The sequence below is a fragment of the Prunus avium genome, chromosome 3, assembly GCF_965620075.1.
Source record: "Prunus avium chromosome 3, drPruAviu1.hap1.1, whole genome shotgun sequence".
Taxonomy (NCBI): Eukaryota; Viridiplantae; Streptophyta; class Magnoliopsida; order Rosales; family Rosaceae; genus Prunus; species Prunus avium.
In genome coordinates this window covers 2,133,903-2,150,836 of record NC_142286.1, presented here as the reverse complement: position 1 = coordinate 2,150,836, position 16,934 = coordinate 2,133,903, and the positions used below count along the sequence as shown (strand labels likewise).

Below are 16,934 nucleotides of genomic sequence, written 5' to 3'. Positions count from 1 at the left end.
AATCAGTTCCAAGTCTTACTAACAGGGATTGTGTAGGAACAAAGTGGAAAATGCAAGACAAGGCTGGGTGGATGAATGCAAGCAAATATTGATGAACTTTAAATTTACATCAAGCATGCATTTGCATACACCCATTGTCAAATTCGTGTCAATCTGCAAATTTAGAGTAATGTGAAAGCAAAATCCCAAAGGTCAATGAATCTGATAAAGATCAATGCAATCTGTCTGCAATCGCCTTTAAGCTGCAGTTAAACATTCCATAACTCATCACTCAGCACAGCATAACACGAGGAACAAATTTTCACACATGAGAAGTGAAAACCAAGCTGGCACACCATTATTAGCATGATCTGATGCTCTCAGAGCTACTTTACAACCTTGGTGGCCAAAACGACGCTCCTTGCTTCTCCCCTGAGTCTGGGCTCGCTAAACCACTGGATACATTTCTGCAGAGTCGAAGAAATTGATGCCGGCCTAGAAAGCTTGGTCGAGGGCAGAAACGTGTTTTGCTCGCCAAAAGTCATCGTCCCTGCGAAGAACGAATTTATACTTGAGGATTAGAGGGAGAGGCACCGCTATTGCTTCGCCTGAACGAATTTTCTGGGATCAACAATAAAATCATATCCAAGCAACCATTTTCATTAATTAAATCTCGGAAAATACTTCCCTCCTCCCTGTAAATAGGAATTCCTACATTCCTGTCAATGGCAATGTGCCATGCAGAAGTTTTACTTTTGGTGTTTTTGATGAATTATTTTTGCATATGTGCTAAACCGTGATTTACAGAAATGAGGCAAGCAGTATCCTTAAATCTCCATAAATCTCCAAGCTTATGGATGAGAATCAAGGTAATATGGTATTTGACATTTTATGCGGACTTAACAATTTTACAAATGTCAAAATGCTACATAGGTTGTCAAATTCAAATCAAACATTTTGTATTTAACCAAAAAAAACAAAAAAACAAAAAACAAAAAAAAAAACCTAGCCTCTAAGAGATAAAGAAAACGAGAGAGAAAGCTTCCCATCAAATCTTTAGTGTTCTTCCATTTTTGGTGGACCTATTTCGATGTACTCTTTTTTTGTCAGATCTAGATCTTGCGAGATTGCTCTTTGAGGTGTTACGGCTTGGTCATGATAGATCCACTATTCATTGATGTTTTGAGGCCCTGGAGTAACTAGGTGGTGCTCTCTATGTCATGCCCCGAAGGAAGATTATCGGCGATTTGTTTTCCTTTTGCTGATGTTGTTTTAGTTTTTTATTTTTATTTAGTTTGTTCAATAAAGTCTAAAAACTTTGAGTTTTCGGTGTTTTTTTCTCTCATGATTCCAGAAACTTAGTTGAGTTTGTTTGGTGTTCTTAATCTCTTTAAGAGAGTCGTGCCGGTTAGCGGCTAGTTTTTTACTTTGAAGTCATTGGACTCGATTTAAGGAAATTATGGCGGTTGAAAGGGGTTTTAGAAAAATTATTGTCAAGTGTGATTCTCTACAAATCGTTTCAGCTTTTCAACTGGGTCATGTCACTGGGGAAGTTTTACCCATGGTTGCCATATTGTAATTGGGATGGCTCCCTTTAGAGTATGTGTCCTTTGTACTCTTTATTCTTATTGATTTTATAAAATTCTATGGCATTTTTATCACAAAAAAAAAAATTTGTATTTAACATATCTCTTGAAGATGTTCTAAGAAGCATAATTCTATCAAATAGTTTATTACAAATGAGAAAATAATCCAAAGTTGCATTCATTGCTAGATTCTCATAGAGTTCCGACTAAAACTTAGATTAAAAGATATTTTATGATTGACAACTGTGACGAATAATTGTTTTGTCAGCTATTTATTTCATTTACAAGAATAAGGAGTGCAAGAGTTAAACAATTGTTGTTTATATTTTTGCTCACCACTTTGGCCCAATATGTATCATCATCACCCTTCTCAATACTTGACATGTATATATTAATATAACCATAGTTAATTCTTTGCTTTGTATTTGTGGAACTATGGTGATGACTATGAACACATGTCAAGTATTAAAAAGGTTAATGATGATACACATTGGATTAAAGTAATGAGCAAAATACGCTTGTGGATGAAAATAGACCATTCAAAGCATACAAACATTTTACAAGTTAGCTTGTTAAAGATTTCATGTATTATTACAAGACAAATAATATGTAATTTGCTTTTTGTTTTTACACAAAATTGAAGAAATGCGAGAATCAAAATATTGCTAAGAGTGAATGGTATACTACTTCCTATTTACCACTAGAGTTCTAACAAGAGTTCTAAAAACCCCAATTTGTGTTAAAGTGTTTTGGTCTTAAATAGTAACAATTTATTAGTAAATTGATGTATTTATATGGAGGAAGCCTTTTTCTATATGTACAATGGTTTTAAATATATTAGGGGTATTTAGGGATGGCAAAAATCTCCGTGGGGGTGGGTCCCCATCAAGTCCCCGACTCTAACAGGGGGAGATTTCGAGGCCAAACGGGTATTGGGTACGGGGATCCCTGAATTTGAAAAATCCCTGACGGGTATGGGGAGGGGATGGTATAGACGTCCCCATCCCCGAACCCAACCCGAAAATATATATGTTTATATTTAAATAAATATATATATAATTATAATATTTATGTTTAACCCTAAGTTAACCTCCCTCTCCTAATTCTTCCTAAACTTCTCTGGAATTTCATATTGATGTGATTTTGAATAGTTGAGTTGAACTTTATAGTTAATTTGGATGTGCTGAATGATAATTTAATATGAAACTGAATGTTAAAATATATGATAAATATTTTTTATGGAAAAAAAATAGGGGCTTCGGGGCAAGTATAAGGGATAGTCCCTCGACGGGGACGAGGACAAGGTTCCCCGAAATCTATTAAATGGAGATGGGTTCGGGTACGGGGGCAATAATAGAGAGTGGGGACGGGGATGTTATTGTCATACCCGACACTTACCCGACCCGTTGCCATCCCTAGGGGTATTCTTGGGATATTTAAGGGTGGGCATAGAGGATCATTATTTCTTAAATATGGACGTTGAGTGAAAATATAAAATGGATGTGTAAATATGACGTGTGGGTGGAATCAACATTCTATTTTTGTCACACCATACACATATATGATTATATACTTTCCTTTTCTAGAAACAAGTGGGAGATAGGGGAATTGAACACAAAATCCTGAGTGACATAATAAAAGGCGACATAATTAAACCAAGCTAAGAACCCTAGCTGCGTACGAGGAGGAGACCTCCTTCCATTTTCTTATCATTTTTTTCCTCAATTTTTCTTTTCCTGTTGAGTTGGTTTCTTGTAGTGATTTTCCTTGAGCCAAGCTCAAATTTGAGTACTTCATTACCATTTTTATGCTCTTTCTTATAATAAATCATTCTCTCAAAATGCCCCCACTAAGATTTTTCATTTGATCTAAATCTAGTGTTACCACGCTTTTAGAAGGTTTTACTGCTATCTACTTGAGTTTTTTTGGCCATCTTCGTCAGATAAAGATCTTTATTCGATGTTATGCAAAGTTGGATTGTTGGAGACCTTATTTTCTGCTAATCCAACCCATGTTCCACGTTAATTTATTGGTTAGATGCGGTGAGTTTAATGTTGGCATTACTTCATATGGTGCAATTAGTTCTCATGATTAGTAATTAGTATTATGAGTTGTTTTAGGATTTTGGTTGTTTTGGATTATGTGTGCGCGTTGCTTGAGATAAAGCTTAATTTTGCAGATATGGATGCTTTTAGTTATTTATGTGGATTTTGTTGTATTGTTGACAATTTTGATTTTCGATTATAAAAAACACACATGACCTTGTACATATGGATGAATACTATTAGCTACTTGAACTCCAAACTGCTAGTTTATAGTTTTCTAGTAGAGAAAAAAAAACCCAAACCCCTATGAAAAATTTGGTGATGGAGCAGAAAAAAGAAAAAGAAAGGATAATATATCATTTGTGAAAATGTGGATAAAATCAGGGGTATTTCTGTAAATTTGCGTGCTTGGTTTAATGGTGTGGAGGAGTGTGGACTTGGAAACTCCCATCTTCTCTCTCTTTATCTTTATCTATCTGCGGTCTCTTGTCGTCCCTGTTGGTTTCATTAATTTATTTTTTTTGGGTGCTTACTTCTCACTGCGCGTAGTAAATAAAATAACCACACAAAAAAAAAAAAAAAAAAAAACCATTTCGCAATTAAACTCATAAACAAATAAATAAATAAAAAATCAAATTTCAATTATAATTTGGCAGCAAATTAATCCCAAATTGAGCGATTTAGATTTGAGCCCCAAAACCCAAGCCCGAAAAAATTCGACTTCTCTCGCGGACCCTCGCTGTCTTCATCTTCTTCCTCTTTCTTCGTCTTCGATTTCGACCCCTTTTTGTGCTTCGTGTCAATTCGCACGTGTGTAGATAAATTTGGGGACGGTGAGAACCGACCTTCTCTCTCTACTACTCGCAATCGCCGATCGTCGTCGTCGCCGTCTCGCATACTGGTTGTGCTTTTTCAAAGCCCTCTAGCAATTCGGAGCTCCGATCGCTGCTGCTCTTCGTTGTACCTTCAGGTGGGTTGCTTTCATTTTCCGATTCGATTCGATTCGATTTAGTATCTTAGGGTTACTTACTGGATTGGGATTGTTGTGAAATTATAAATTCAGCTTGTTTTATTTATTATTGAATTACTTAATTACCCCTTACGACTGCATAGGTTTTGGTTACGATCTTCTTAGCCCCAATTTTTCCCCTTTGTTGATTGACCCCAATTTTCCCCTTTGCTGATTGATTGTTTTATCCATTTCTCACAAGCTCAATATTTCACTGCTTATCATATCCCATTGTAAATATGCAAAATTTGCAATGTTTACGTGAAAATGGCATTTGATTCTGCTTAGTTCAATATCAATATCAATTTCGAAGCTATTGTTATTGGTATAATTTTGCTTCACATTTTTCATGTATTGTTTTCCATTGCATTCGCACCTGCCCAATTCTACATTTTTACTTGGCTTTCCGCTACTAATTATCTTGCAATTTTGAATGGTTGTTTTTTTTTCGGAAGAGAAAATGGTTGTTTTTTTCATCATGTCGTGATAATTCTGTTTTTCTTCCCAAGTACTAGTTTTATTTGTTTGTGCTATTTCTCCTAGTAAATGAGACTCATGATTTATTTCTTTAGTTGACTGAATATATATGATTCCTTTGTTTTGTCACTGTATGTACAGTGTGGAGGGAGTTTATTATGGCTAAAGCATGAGTAGGCAGTGCAGTTCAAAAGTTTTGGTTTTTTAAGTTATGCGTTACTTGGTAGTTAGAGTCAGTGTGGTGAAGGATAAAGGAGATGAATGTGCAGACACACATGTCAGGACAGATATCTGGGCAGGTGCCCAATCAGGCAGGCACTCAGATGCCTGTGCTGTCCCAACATAATGGAAATTCCCTTCCTCCCCAAATGCAAAACTTAGGTGGGCATGCTCGTGCTATGTCTAACATGGATCCTGAGATTCCCACATTACGTTCAATTATGCAAGAAAAGATGTAAGATGCATTTCCTTTGTGTTATATCCTTATTTATAAGGATATTGAATTGCTTGTTATCATGTCGACTTCTTTATTCTTTGCTCATTTTCTTTGAAGTGTGCTATTCCTTATTAATTGTCACCATGCAAAGTTCGTATTATTTACTTTAGTTTGGAATTAAATATCATCTTTCCCCAGACCTTAGAAAATTTACATCAGTTGTGAGAATCTCTGAGTTGATATTTGCAACTTAAATTAACAATGAGATATACTTGACCATCTACATATATTATTTCTTCTCCCTACACTACATTACTCGTATTTTGTTCTTTCATGTGGATTGCCTTCTAACCATTCACAATTGCAAATATGACAAGTCCTTTTATTGTTTATTTTGTTGTTTATTTCCTTTTTCGGGTAGGAAACTACAACTTTATTGAAGAAAGAAGAATTTACAAAAACGAGATTTGGTCCATTAGGAACACAACGGTGGAATCCGAATCTCATTTTATTTTATTTTTAAATTTTTTTATCTTTATGATAAGAAACACAAATTTTATTACTCAAATGGAGATGTACAAGTAAAATGGACGAGAAGTTCGTTAGCTTTAGGATATATTAAAAACAAAACACAAACAACATTGAAGTTAATACACCAAGAAACAAAAGTTAATGTTCAAGTCAATACTCCCATCCATCCTGAAATCAAGATGGATTACACTAAAAAGAAAACCCACAGATAACATTCGTTGTTAATTTCTTTGAAAGCTATACAGCATAATACAACCTTATTTCATTTGAGTATAAACTACATAACTATATGGACATTGTATTATTAGTGCGTTCAAAGATATTTTGATATATGATTATTCTTGTTTGATTCATTTCTTTTAAAATAGTAGCTGATGTGCCTTTATCTTGAATATCAGATGCATTGACTTGTACATATGCTTTCAGATCCTTGGGGAAATATTTAGAAATGCTTGATTTATTTTTGGATGAATAACATACGCTTTATTCATTTGAAAAGAGTAAATACAAAGTGGACAAGATACCCACATGCTACAGACTAAAAAAATACAAACTATCAAAGTGTCCATATAATCTTAACCAATATGATTGACCAAATAATTCAAGAAACAGTTAATGCACATATAACGAAGGCTAAACTGTTTTTTCTGTGTCACACGGAAACCTTATTAAGCCTTCTATGGGGAGTCAATTTTGCATATCCTGATTGTTCTTGCATTTTGAAGTGGATTGCCATTTCATGACTATGTAGTATGCTTTATGTGAAACAAGATTTGGGTTCTGCAGACCACATATGAATTCTATGAGTGCAGCACAATATCTAGTATTTGAAGCCTTGTTCTCTCTCTCTCTCTTCTTCCATATTTATGAAAATATTCCTGATTTCTTAACAATGAACATTACATTTTTGTTTCTGTTGCTTCAGATCCAATAATGCATGATTAATCAGTTCTTTTATTTATTTGAAAGGGAAAACAAATTTTGGAGTTTTCTTTTGCTGTTTGTTTTTTAGTTCTCATAATTGTACTTTTGTTGATTGAAATGTAGTATTCCACGTTTTATGTTTGAGCATTGTTTACCTGAGTACTGATGTTACCATCTTGCTTTTCAGCTGTCAAATTATACAGCAGCGGCAACATCCCCAGCCAATGAGTGACACAAAGTTTAGGGAGATTGTTAAAAAATTGGATGAGGGTTTGTTGCGAAATGCTCACACAAAGGTTTCTCATTTTCTTTCTATCTGTTTTTCTATTCACATCTCTTTTAGCCTATTTAGGCAGATGGTGTTTCTCTCTTTTATCAGTCTTATTGCAAAAGGTTCTTACCTGGTATTATTCTTATTTTATCTGAAATAATTATCATTTTAGTAACCTATGGTTGTGTTGTTTGCAAATACTATTTTAGGACGACTATATGAACATGGAAACATTGGAGAGTCGTTTGCACAATTTGATTAAGAGACCCCAAAACCAGAGCCAACAGTATCAACAGCTTGTTAATTCTTCCTCTCCTATTGGTACAATGATACCGACCCCTGGTATGTCACACAATGGGAACTCAAATATGATGGTTACTTCTTCTGTGGATGCTTCTATGAACACTACAAGAGGAAGTACTAGCATTGCACCTACTACAGTCAACACAGGGAACCTGTTGCCTGCTGGCCCCTTACATGGTGGTTCATTCAATAGATCTGACGGTAAATTGTATTTTTTCATCATTTCTCTAAATTATTTATTCTGATTCTCCAAACAACTGTTACAAAATCTGCTTTTGTAGGTTCTATGTCTAATGGATATCAGCAATCTCCTGCCAGTTTCTCCATTGGTACTGGAGGAAACATGTCATCAATGGGTGTGCCAAGAATTACTAGCCAGATGATTCCTACTCCTGGGTTTAATAGCAGTAGTAATCAGTCTTACATGAATTTGGAATCTTCTAATAATGGGGGTGGGTTCTCTACTGTTGATTCTTCAATGGTAACACAGCCACAACAGCAAAAGCAGCATATTGGTGGTCAAAATAGCCGTATACTTCATAACGTTGGCAGCCAAATGGGCAGTGGAATAAGGTCTGGCATGCAGCAGAAACCTTATGGGTTGCCAAATGGGGCTCTAAATGGTGGGTTGGGATTGATTGGGAACAATTTACCACTGGTTAATGAATCTGGCACTTCTGAGGGCTATATGACATCAACACCTTATGCTAACTCTTCTAAACCATCACAACAACACTTTGATCAACATCAGCGGCCTATAATGCAGGGTATGCTTTCTCTCCCCCTGTTCCTCTTTGTGTGTGCATCACATACATATATGTATATCATAAATGTCCAGTTTATCTATAAAACTGCAGGTTATTCTGTGTTCCATTGAGCAGTTTATCATAACAGTAATAATTGTTTTACCAGGTGATAGCTATGGAATGAGTAATGCTGATTCGTTTGGGCCTGGAAACTACTATGGTGCTGCAACGCCTGTTGGGTCAATGTTGAATGCTCAGAATTTGAATTCAGTCAGCTCAACACCTATATCCAAGACCAGCTCTCCCCTTATAAGTAATCAGTCGAACATGCACGGTGCACAACAAAGTGTACATGTGAAGCCTCAACAACTTGATCAATTAGAAAAGATAAATTTCCAAACTCCTCTATCTTCAAGAGAGAATATCCTCCATTCTCATCAACAGCAACAATTTCAACATCAGTTTCAACAGCAGCAGCAATTAGTTCACCAGCAACGCCAACAGAAGCAGCAGAATCCGCAGCCCCAGCAGATGTTAAACAATGATGCTTTTGGTCAGTCTCAAATGACATCTGATCTCAGCAGTGCAAAGCGTGATATGGACCACCATAATGAAGCTATGCACCAACAAGCTACAGAACCGTTTCGATTATCGGAGATGCATAACCAATTCCATCAGCACTCTGTTGAAGATCGTTTGAGGAATGCTCAGCATATCCCATCCGGTCAACATGATATCTCCTCTTCATTGTCTCAAACTTCTCAGCAAATGCAACAAATATTGCAGCCTCACCAATTGGTTGCAGAGTCTCAAAATGATTTCAGATCTCTCTCTGTTGGAGCTCAATCAGAACCAGTACTGCAAGGTCAATGGCATCCTCAATCGCAAGATGGGAGTCACAGACAGGCCAACATGTCCCATGAGCAGCATGTCCATGAAGATTTCCGTCAGAGGATATCTGGGCAAGATGAAGCTCAGTGTAATAATTCATCTTCAGAAGGACCTAATGTTGTTCAAAATATGGGGTCTAGAAGCATATCTCGTCCCCTCAATTCATCGAGTGCTGCTTCTAGATCTGCTTATGTCAATCGAGATAAATGGTTTCTAAATCAACAGAGATGGCTTTTGTTAATGCTCCATGCTCGTTGTTGTACAGCCCCTGAAGGGAAATGTCGAGAAGCTCGTTGTGTAATTGTTCAGAAATTGGTGCAACACATGAAGTCCTGCGAATCTTCTCAATGCACATATAGTCGTTGTCGTATTTCAAAGTTATTGGTTCTACATAGCCAGACTTGCAAAAGCAAAAAAGCTTGCCCCGTTTGTGGCCCTGTCTTGAATTATCTGAATAAGGAAAAGAACCGTCGAGTTTCTGATTCCGGTTTGCAGAACTCAATAAATGGATCCAGTAAAGTCTATGATAGTGGGGACACTTCTGCTAGATTGGTTTTAAAGACGGCTCCGGTTGTTGAAACTTCTGAGGATCGGCAACCTTCTATGAAACGCATGAAAGTAGAGCAGTCCTCTCAATCTGTTGTTCCTGATAGTGTTAATGTTAGTTCTGCAGTAAAAGTTTCTGCCATTAGCGAACCCCATGTATCTGAGGATATACAGATTCAGGATTACAAACATAGTGAGATTTCTATGCCAGTTAAGTCTGAGTTTGCAGAAGTGAAAATGGAAATTCCTGTAAGTTCTGGGCAAGGGAGTCTTGATGAGATGAAGGATAGTGTTGATGATAACTGCAATTCAAGGCATGATGGTGAACCTGTCTCATATAATGATCCTGCTGGTTTAGCGAGACAAGAGAACATCAAACTTGAGAAAGAAACTGATCCAGCTAAACAAGAAAATGCTGCTCAGCCTGTGGAAAATGCAGCTGCAACCAAGTCTGGGAAGCCTAAAATAAAGGGGGTGTCAATGACTGAACTTTTCACTCCAGAGCAAGTAAGGGCGCACATTACAGGTCTCAGGCAGTGGGTTGGCCAGGTTAGTTAATGGATGCTCACTCCTTCCCACCTTACCCCCTCTCTTCTATTATGCTCCGTTTGGATGGAGGTATTTGAAAGAAAGGATTTAGATTTAACAACAAAGCTAATTTGCTAAAGAAAACTAGAAATCATTAGATTGATGAATTTGAAATAACTAGATGTAGTACATTTAGAATGGATTTGAAATGACTACATGCAAGGAGTCATTTGAAATCAATTTGTTTTCTTCAGTCCCTTCTTATTCAAATCTTGGCATGCATAGATTGTAGTAGTCTAAACAAACAATTTAACCTTATAATATCATCTAAATCCCTAAGATTTGAAATCACTTTATCCAAATGGATCCTTAGTCTCACTTTTGTAGATAAATTAATACATGTAAGTTTATGATGCAATTCAAACATGTTAGGACATGTTTAGTTTGGTGGAGAATAATTATCATGTTTGATTTATAGAAAGAAAAAAGTCCTGTATAGAAGAGCCTGCAGGGGTTGTACAGGATTCTCTGTATATTGTAGTACTTACTTTGTCTTTCTGTCCTTCAACTTGGCAAGTTTTCATATGCAAGGTTTTCTACGTAGTACTTATTTTTTGTCAAAGATTATCCCTGTTCTTTCCACGCTGGCCTTCCTGTCTCTCTTCAAATATATGTTTAGGGAATCTCCTCATTGCATGGTCTGTTTGTCAGCTCTCTTGGTGTTGTGGCATTAGCATCATGGTTTTCACTTTTATTTTCGTAACCATGATACTACAAAGAGTTTTGATTACTTGCTGAGAAGTCATAATATATACTTCTAACAGTTGTCATTTTGTTGGCCTTTACCATTTTTTGCATGTACACTTCTTTAGGAAAACAGCTATTCTTTGTTTTGAATACTCCATCAGATGTTGATTTTAGAATATAATTAATTTCTTTTCTACTCACAGAGCAAAGCGAAGGCAGAGAAAAATCAAGCAATGGAGCATTCAATGAGTGAGAACTCCTGTCAGTTGTGTGCAGTTGAGAAGCTTACCTTTGAGCCACCACCGATATATTGCACACCTTGTGGTGCTCGTATCAAGCGCAACGCGATGTATTATACTATGGGGGCTGGTGACACAAGACATTATTTCTGTATTCCATGCCATAACGAGGCTCGTGGAGACACTATAGTCGTTGATGGGACTGCGATTCCAAAGGCAAGGCTGGAGAAGAAGAAAAATGATGAGGAGACTGAAGAATGGGTATGTCTATTGCTGGAACAATATTTTTTGGGTTCTGTAGTTAAAATGTTCTAGACAGTCAATGTTATGATTTTCACCTCCAATGCTTATATGCAGTGGGTCCAATGTGACAAATGCGAAGCTTGGCAACACCAGATTTGTGCTTTGTTTAATGGCCGAAGAAATGAGGGTGGGCAAGCTGAATACACTTGCCCTTATTGCTATATACAAGAGGTTGAGAGAGGAGAGCGTAAGCCTTTACCACAGAGTGCTGTTCTGGGGGCCAAAGATTTACCGAGGACAATACTGAGCGACCATATAGAGCAACGGTTATTTAAGAAACTGAAGGTGGAAAGACAAGAGAGGGCGAAGCAGCAAGGAAAAAGTTATGATGAGGTGATTTATGTAGTATTATGCTATGTGAACTGTTATGAGGGATCACACAACACACAATGCATTATTTATTATTAATACTTTGTTTTCTCCTTTGCTAATGGTATTCTGATGCAGGACAGGAACAAAGGAATTATACATAGAAAATTACGTGTTCGTTGAACTTGAGTCTCTTGATCGCTGTAACTTGTTGGTAGATAAGATCAAGGGAAATTCTAGGAAAGCATAGAAACTACTAGCATAATGCTGGTAGGATCCTAGGAATCACTCTTTGAGGCCTTTCGTATCACACCTTGGGTTAGGCTGCATCAGACATCCTAGCAAGAAACACATGCTTGCTGGAGAAACCAGTTACATGAACCAACATTAATTTTTCTAATAGGACCATGCATTTACTATCCCCAACAGGTTACTTTGGACAGACATTCTTTATTATAGGACTACGTATTTATCGAGCACATGAACCCTGACATTAAAATGTCTTGGTTGCTGCTGTAGACTGCCACCCAACATTATCCATATGCCAATTAGGGCTTTGGTTTTTGAGCCCTCCTTGCTAGGCCTTTGGCGAACTTTTGTCGGAAACTGCCACTTACGCCCTACATCATTTTTGCTGAAGTAGGTATACATTATTTATAGTGTCAGAATCAGCTAGACTGTTCCCTTTAAGACTTGGAGGCTGGACCAGTTAAGATGGCTGATAAAAGCATAAATTTGAAAGAAATACTTTTAGGATAAATTACCATAGAATTGAAAAAAAATTGATCCATGAATTAATCAAGTTTTTTATTATTGGCTAATTTTATCTTTTACTGTTGCTACTAGGTTCCTGGGGCAGAATCACTTGTAATTAGAGTTGTTTCATCAGTTGACAAAAAATTGGAAGTAAAGCAGCGGTTTCTTGAAATTTTTCAGGAAGAAAATTATCCAACAGAGTTCCCATATAAATCTAAGGTTGGGAAGATATTCAAGGCTTATCTGATAATAGAATGGGTTACAGGGAATGGTTTCAATATGCTAATTACATAATTTTTTGTCTAGGTTGTATTATTGTTTCAGAAAATTGAAGGTGTAGAAGTATGCCTATTCGGCATGTATGTTCAAGAATTTGGAGCTGAATGTCAATTTCCAAATCAGCGCCGTGTATATCTATCGTATTTGGATTCTGTTAAGTATTTCAGGCCCGAAGTTAAAGCGGTGACGGGAGAAGCTCTCCGCACATTTGTTTACCATGAAATTCTCGTGAGTCCTAGGCTTTCACTAGTGTTGTTATTCACGTTATCTGTGTTTTCTTTAGTTTGATATGTTATCTTGGAGCTTTGGCCTTAGTTTATGATTCCCTTTCCAGATTGGATACCTTGAATATTGCAAGAAACGAGGGTTTACAAGCTGCTACATATGGGCTTGTCCTCCTTTGAAGGGCGAAGATTATATTTTATATTGTCATCCGGAAATTCAGAAAACACCAAAATCAGATAAGCTTCGTGAATGGTGAGCTTATAGAACTTTGTGAATTGGCTTGCTGTTATTACTAGCATCAAGTATTCTGTTTCATACTTTTCGTTTTCTATCTCCCTGTTTCTTTCAGGTATTTGGCAATGCTCAGGAAAGCTGCCAAGGAAAGCATTGTTGTTGAACTCACTAATCTATATGATCATTTCTTTGTTACTACTGCTGAATGCAAGGCTAAAGTCACTGCAGCTAGGCTGCCTTATTTTGATGGTGACTACTGGCCTGGTGCAGCTGAGGATCTGATTTATCAGATGCGTCAAGAAGAGGATGGTAGAAAACAGAACAAGAAAGGAACAACCAAAAAGACTATAACAAAAAGGGCTTTAAAAGCATCTGGTCAGACTGATCTTTCTGGTAACGCGTCAAAGGATCTGCTACTAATGCACAAAGTAATTTTATAGTCTTGGTCTTTCAACTGAGTTATTATCTTCAGTCTTTATAGCTTTTGCTGTTAGATATTCAGAGTTCTAACATCTAATAAGCCCAGGTTTTTAATTGATTCTAGTAGCACGTTCACTTAGATTTATGAAATCTTATTATAAAAGAATCAGTCTATGAAATCATCTTTAAAAAGTTTAATATATGAAGGCTGTTCAATGTTATTAGATTTAATTGCACTTGGTGCTGACTTTTGTATTTATGTTTACCCAGCTTGGTGAAACCATTTGCCCGATGAAGGAAGATTTCATCATGGTTCATTTGCAGTACGCGTGCTCTCACTGTTGTATACTAATGGTATCAGGAAACCGTTGGTCCTGCACCCAATGCAAAAATTTTCAGCTTTGTGATAAGTAAGATTCAATCTTGCATTTTTCTGTTACCTCCTTCCCCTGTAATAGCTTCCTAATACTATATTAAAGTTTGTTTGTATTACCCCTTTTACCATATTATACATGCAATGCTTTCTTGCTCATTCATATACAACTGCATTGTGTTTATAGTTTGTTTATAGAAGAATGGGTTAAGGCCCCTTGTATAGTTGCTAATTGAGTTCAGGGTTTTGTTAGAATTCAGACAGTTTGAGCAGTACTCTCCTCGATTATGAAAAGTTCACTTTTTCCGTGCTGCTTCTATTCTTGAAGTTCCTCACTTAATATTTCATAATCCAATTTTATCTTTCTTTTCTGGAATTGCTGTTGGACTAACATTTACTAATTTCATTTATTCTGTTTACTTTACATGGGACCACAGGTGTTATGAAGCAGAGCAAAAGCGGGAAGAAAGAGACAGGCACCCTTCCAATCAGAGGGAAAAACATGAATTGCGTCCTGTATGTGAATTGTCCTTCCCTTCAGTTATCATGGCTCTGCGAGTTTCTTATTTTCTCTCTTTTGAACTTTTTTTTTCACTCAATGCTGACATCATCATATATTGCAGTTTGACATTACTGACGTACCTGCTGATACAAAGGACAAAGACGAGATTCTTGAGAGTGAATTCTTTGACACCAGACAGGCATTTCTCAGTCTTTGTCAAGGGAATCATTATCAGTATGATACTCTACGGCGGGCTAAACATTCCTCTATGATGGTCCTTTACCATCTTCATAACCCAACTGCTCCTGCATTTGTGACAACATGCAATATATGTCATCTCGACATTGAAACAGGTCAAGGTTGGCGTTGCGAAGTTTGCCCTGAATATGATGTATGCAACAATTGTTATCAGAAGGAAGGAGGTGTAGATCATCATCATAAATTGACAAATCATCCATCCATCGCTGATCGTGATGCACAAAACAAAGAAGCTAGGCAAATCCGAGTTTTACAGGTGCTTTATATATGTTTTTTCCTTATTGAAGACTTTTTTTTATCAAGTTTTTTCCTCATTAAAAATGGTCACAGATTTCAGTTACAACACTACCCAGTAAAAATTTCCCATTTATGTAACCAAGATGATGTGATTCCCTTCTTGAACATCTTTTCTACGTTTCTTTTCACTCCATTTTATGACTTAAAATCTTTCCAAAATGTATATGTATTTATAAGTTTTGTGTTCCAGAGGTTTCCTGCAACTTTCTCAGCCTTCATTCACATCTTTCAGAGTCTATTATTTATCTCTAGCTTCTCTAGAATGTTATTACAAAATGACCTAAGATGATCTTGGTATTGCTTTGTTTTAATAATAATTTTGCTGTTGTGTTTTCTTAATCATGCCGAATATGGGATTTAGTAGTGGAGGAAAGGCTTCGATGCCAATGTATCCTGAGTTCGAATTCTTATAATTAACACTTTTTTAATTTTGCAGCTTAGGAAAATGCTTGATCTTCTGGTGCACGCATCGCAATGTCGTTCAGCACAATGTCAGTACCCTAATTGTCGTAAGGTGAAGGGGCTTTTCCGCCATGGAATTCAATGCAAAGTCCGGGCATCTGGAGGATGTGTTCTCTGTAAGAAAATGTGGTATCTCCTTCAACTTCATGCTCGAGCTTGCAAAGAATCTGAGTGCCATGTGCCACGCTGCAGGTTTGTGGATTAGTTTTTTTGTATTAAGAGCTGTCAATTAATCTCCCCTAGTTCTCTCTCCTGATTCCCTTTTTTAAAGAAATATATTTAATACATGTGCATGCTTTCAGAGATTTAAAGGAACATTTGAGGAGGCTGCAGCAGCAGTCTGATTCACGAAGAAGAGCTGCTGTTATGGAGATGATGAGACAAAGAGCTGCCGAGCTACACAGCAATACTGGGTGACCAAATTGTAAATATAGAAATGGATGTTTTGGAGAAGGAGAACCTTCGGACAGGGCAATAGTTTGCTTGTGCTCCGCTAACACACTACCGGGAGCCAGGCGGTGGCAGAAAAAGTGGGGTGCTTAGACGGTTAGAAGGGGATAAGCATTACAGTACGGTATTGGTTTACATTCACTTTTTAGGGAACAATTTTTTTGTTTCTTTTCTCCATGACTGAACTCTCCCTAAGAGGAAGACAGGTGAAGTTCATCAACCAGAGCTTGCCCTCTTCAACAGCTGCTAACCATGCCTCCAGTGTGAGCGTGCAGATGTGTGGCCCGATTGGTGATTCTTTGATTTTATCCTCTTGTAATCTGTCAAATGCCATTTGTTAAGTGGCAAATGTACTATAATTGTTCTAATCTATCTTAAATGGTTTCTTACAAAGAAATGCGGGAGGGAAGTTAGTTTCAGATTCTTGTTTTTGTCCCTTCTCTCCCTTTTAGTATATTATTGACCCTTTTTGTAGATTGTGCTCTTGTTAATGGAAGGAATAAGTAGCTTCTTCAATACTGTTTCAGTTCATTCTCACCGACATTGGATTTCATGTTCATATATTGTTCCCAAAATTATTAAATTGATTGTTAATTGTTGGCTCTCTCTCTCTCTCTCTCTCTCTCTGATAGTGTTTAAACAAGTCACTGATGACAAAGCAAACGAAATTGCATTGGTATTTAAGGTTTGTTTCTCTCCACTTAACCCAAAGCCAAACCAAGTACACAACCCAACCGTTGGCTGGCTGCGTATGCCTGCCTGCCAACAAATGAAAGGAAAATTGGACCTCTACGTGTCCCTTTTTGTC

At 37.0% G+C, this 16,934-nt stretch overlaps 1 protein-coding gene across 1 annotated transcript; it reads left to right on the top strand.

Moving 5' to 3' along the window:
• Nucleotides 1-4,209: 4,209 nt before the first annotated feature.
• On the top strand, nt 4,210-16,642 carry LOC110761699 (histone acetyltransferase HAC1-like). The gene is made up of 17 exons (XM_021964245.2): nt 4,210-4,580; nt 5,238-5,550; nt 7,175-7,283; nt 7,468-7,762; nt 7,843-8,328; nt 8,474-10,293; nt 11,223-11,519; nt 11,616-11,894; nt 12,717-12,845; nt 12,933-13,133; nt 13,240-13,382; nt 13,480-13,792; nt 14,055-14,194; nt 14,595-14,673; nt 14,781-15,173; nt 15,651-15,868; nt 15,979-16,642. The coding sequence occupies exons 2-17, from the start codon at nt 5,354-5,356 to the stop codon at nt 16,091-16,093; spliced, it is 5,214 nt and encodes a 1,737-aa protein (XP_021819937.2). The 5' UTR covers nt 4,210-4,580; nt 5,238-5,353; the 3' UTR covers nt 16,094-16,642.
• The last annotated feature ends 292 nt before the right edge of the window (nt 16,643-16,934 follow it).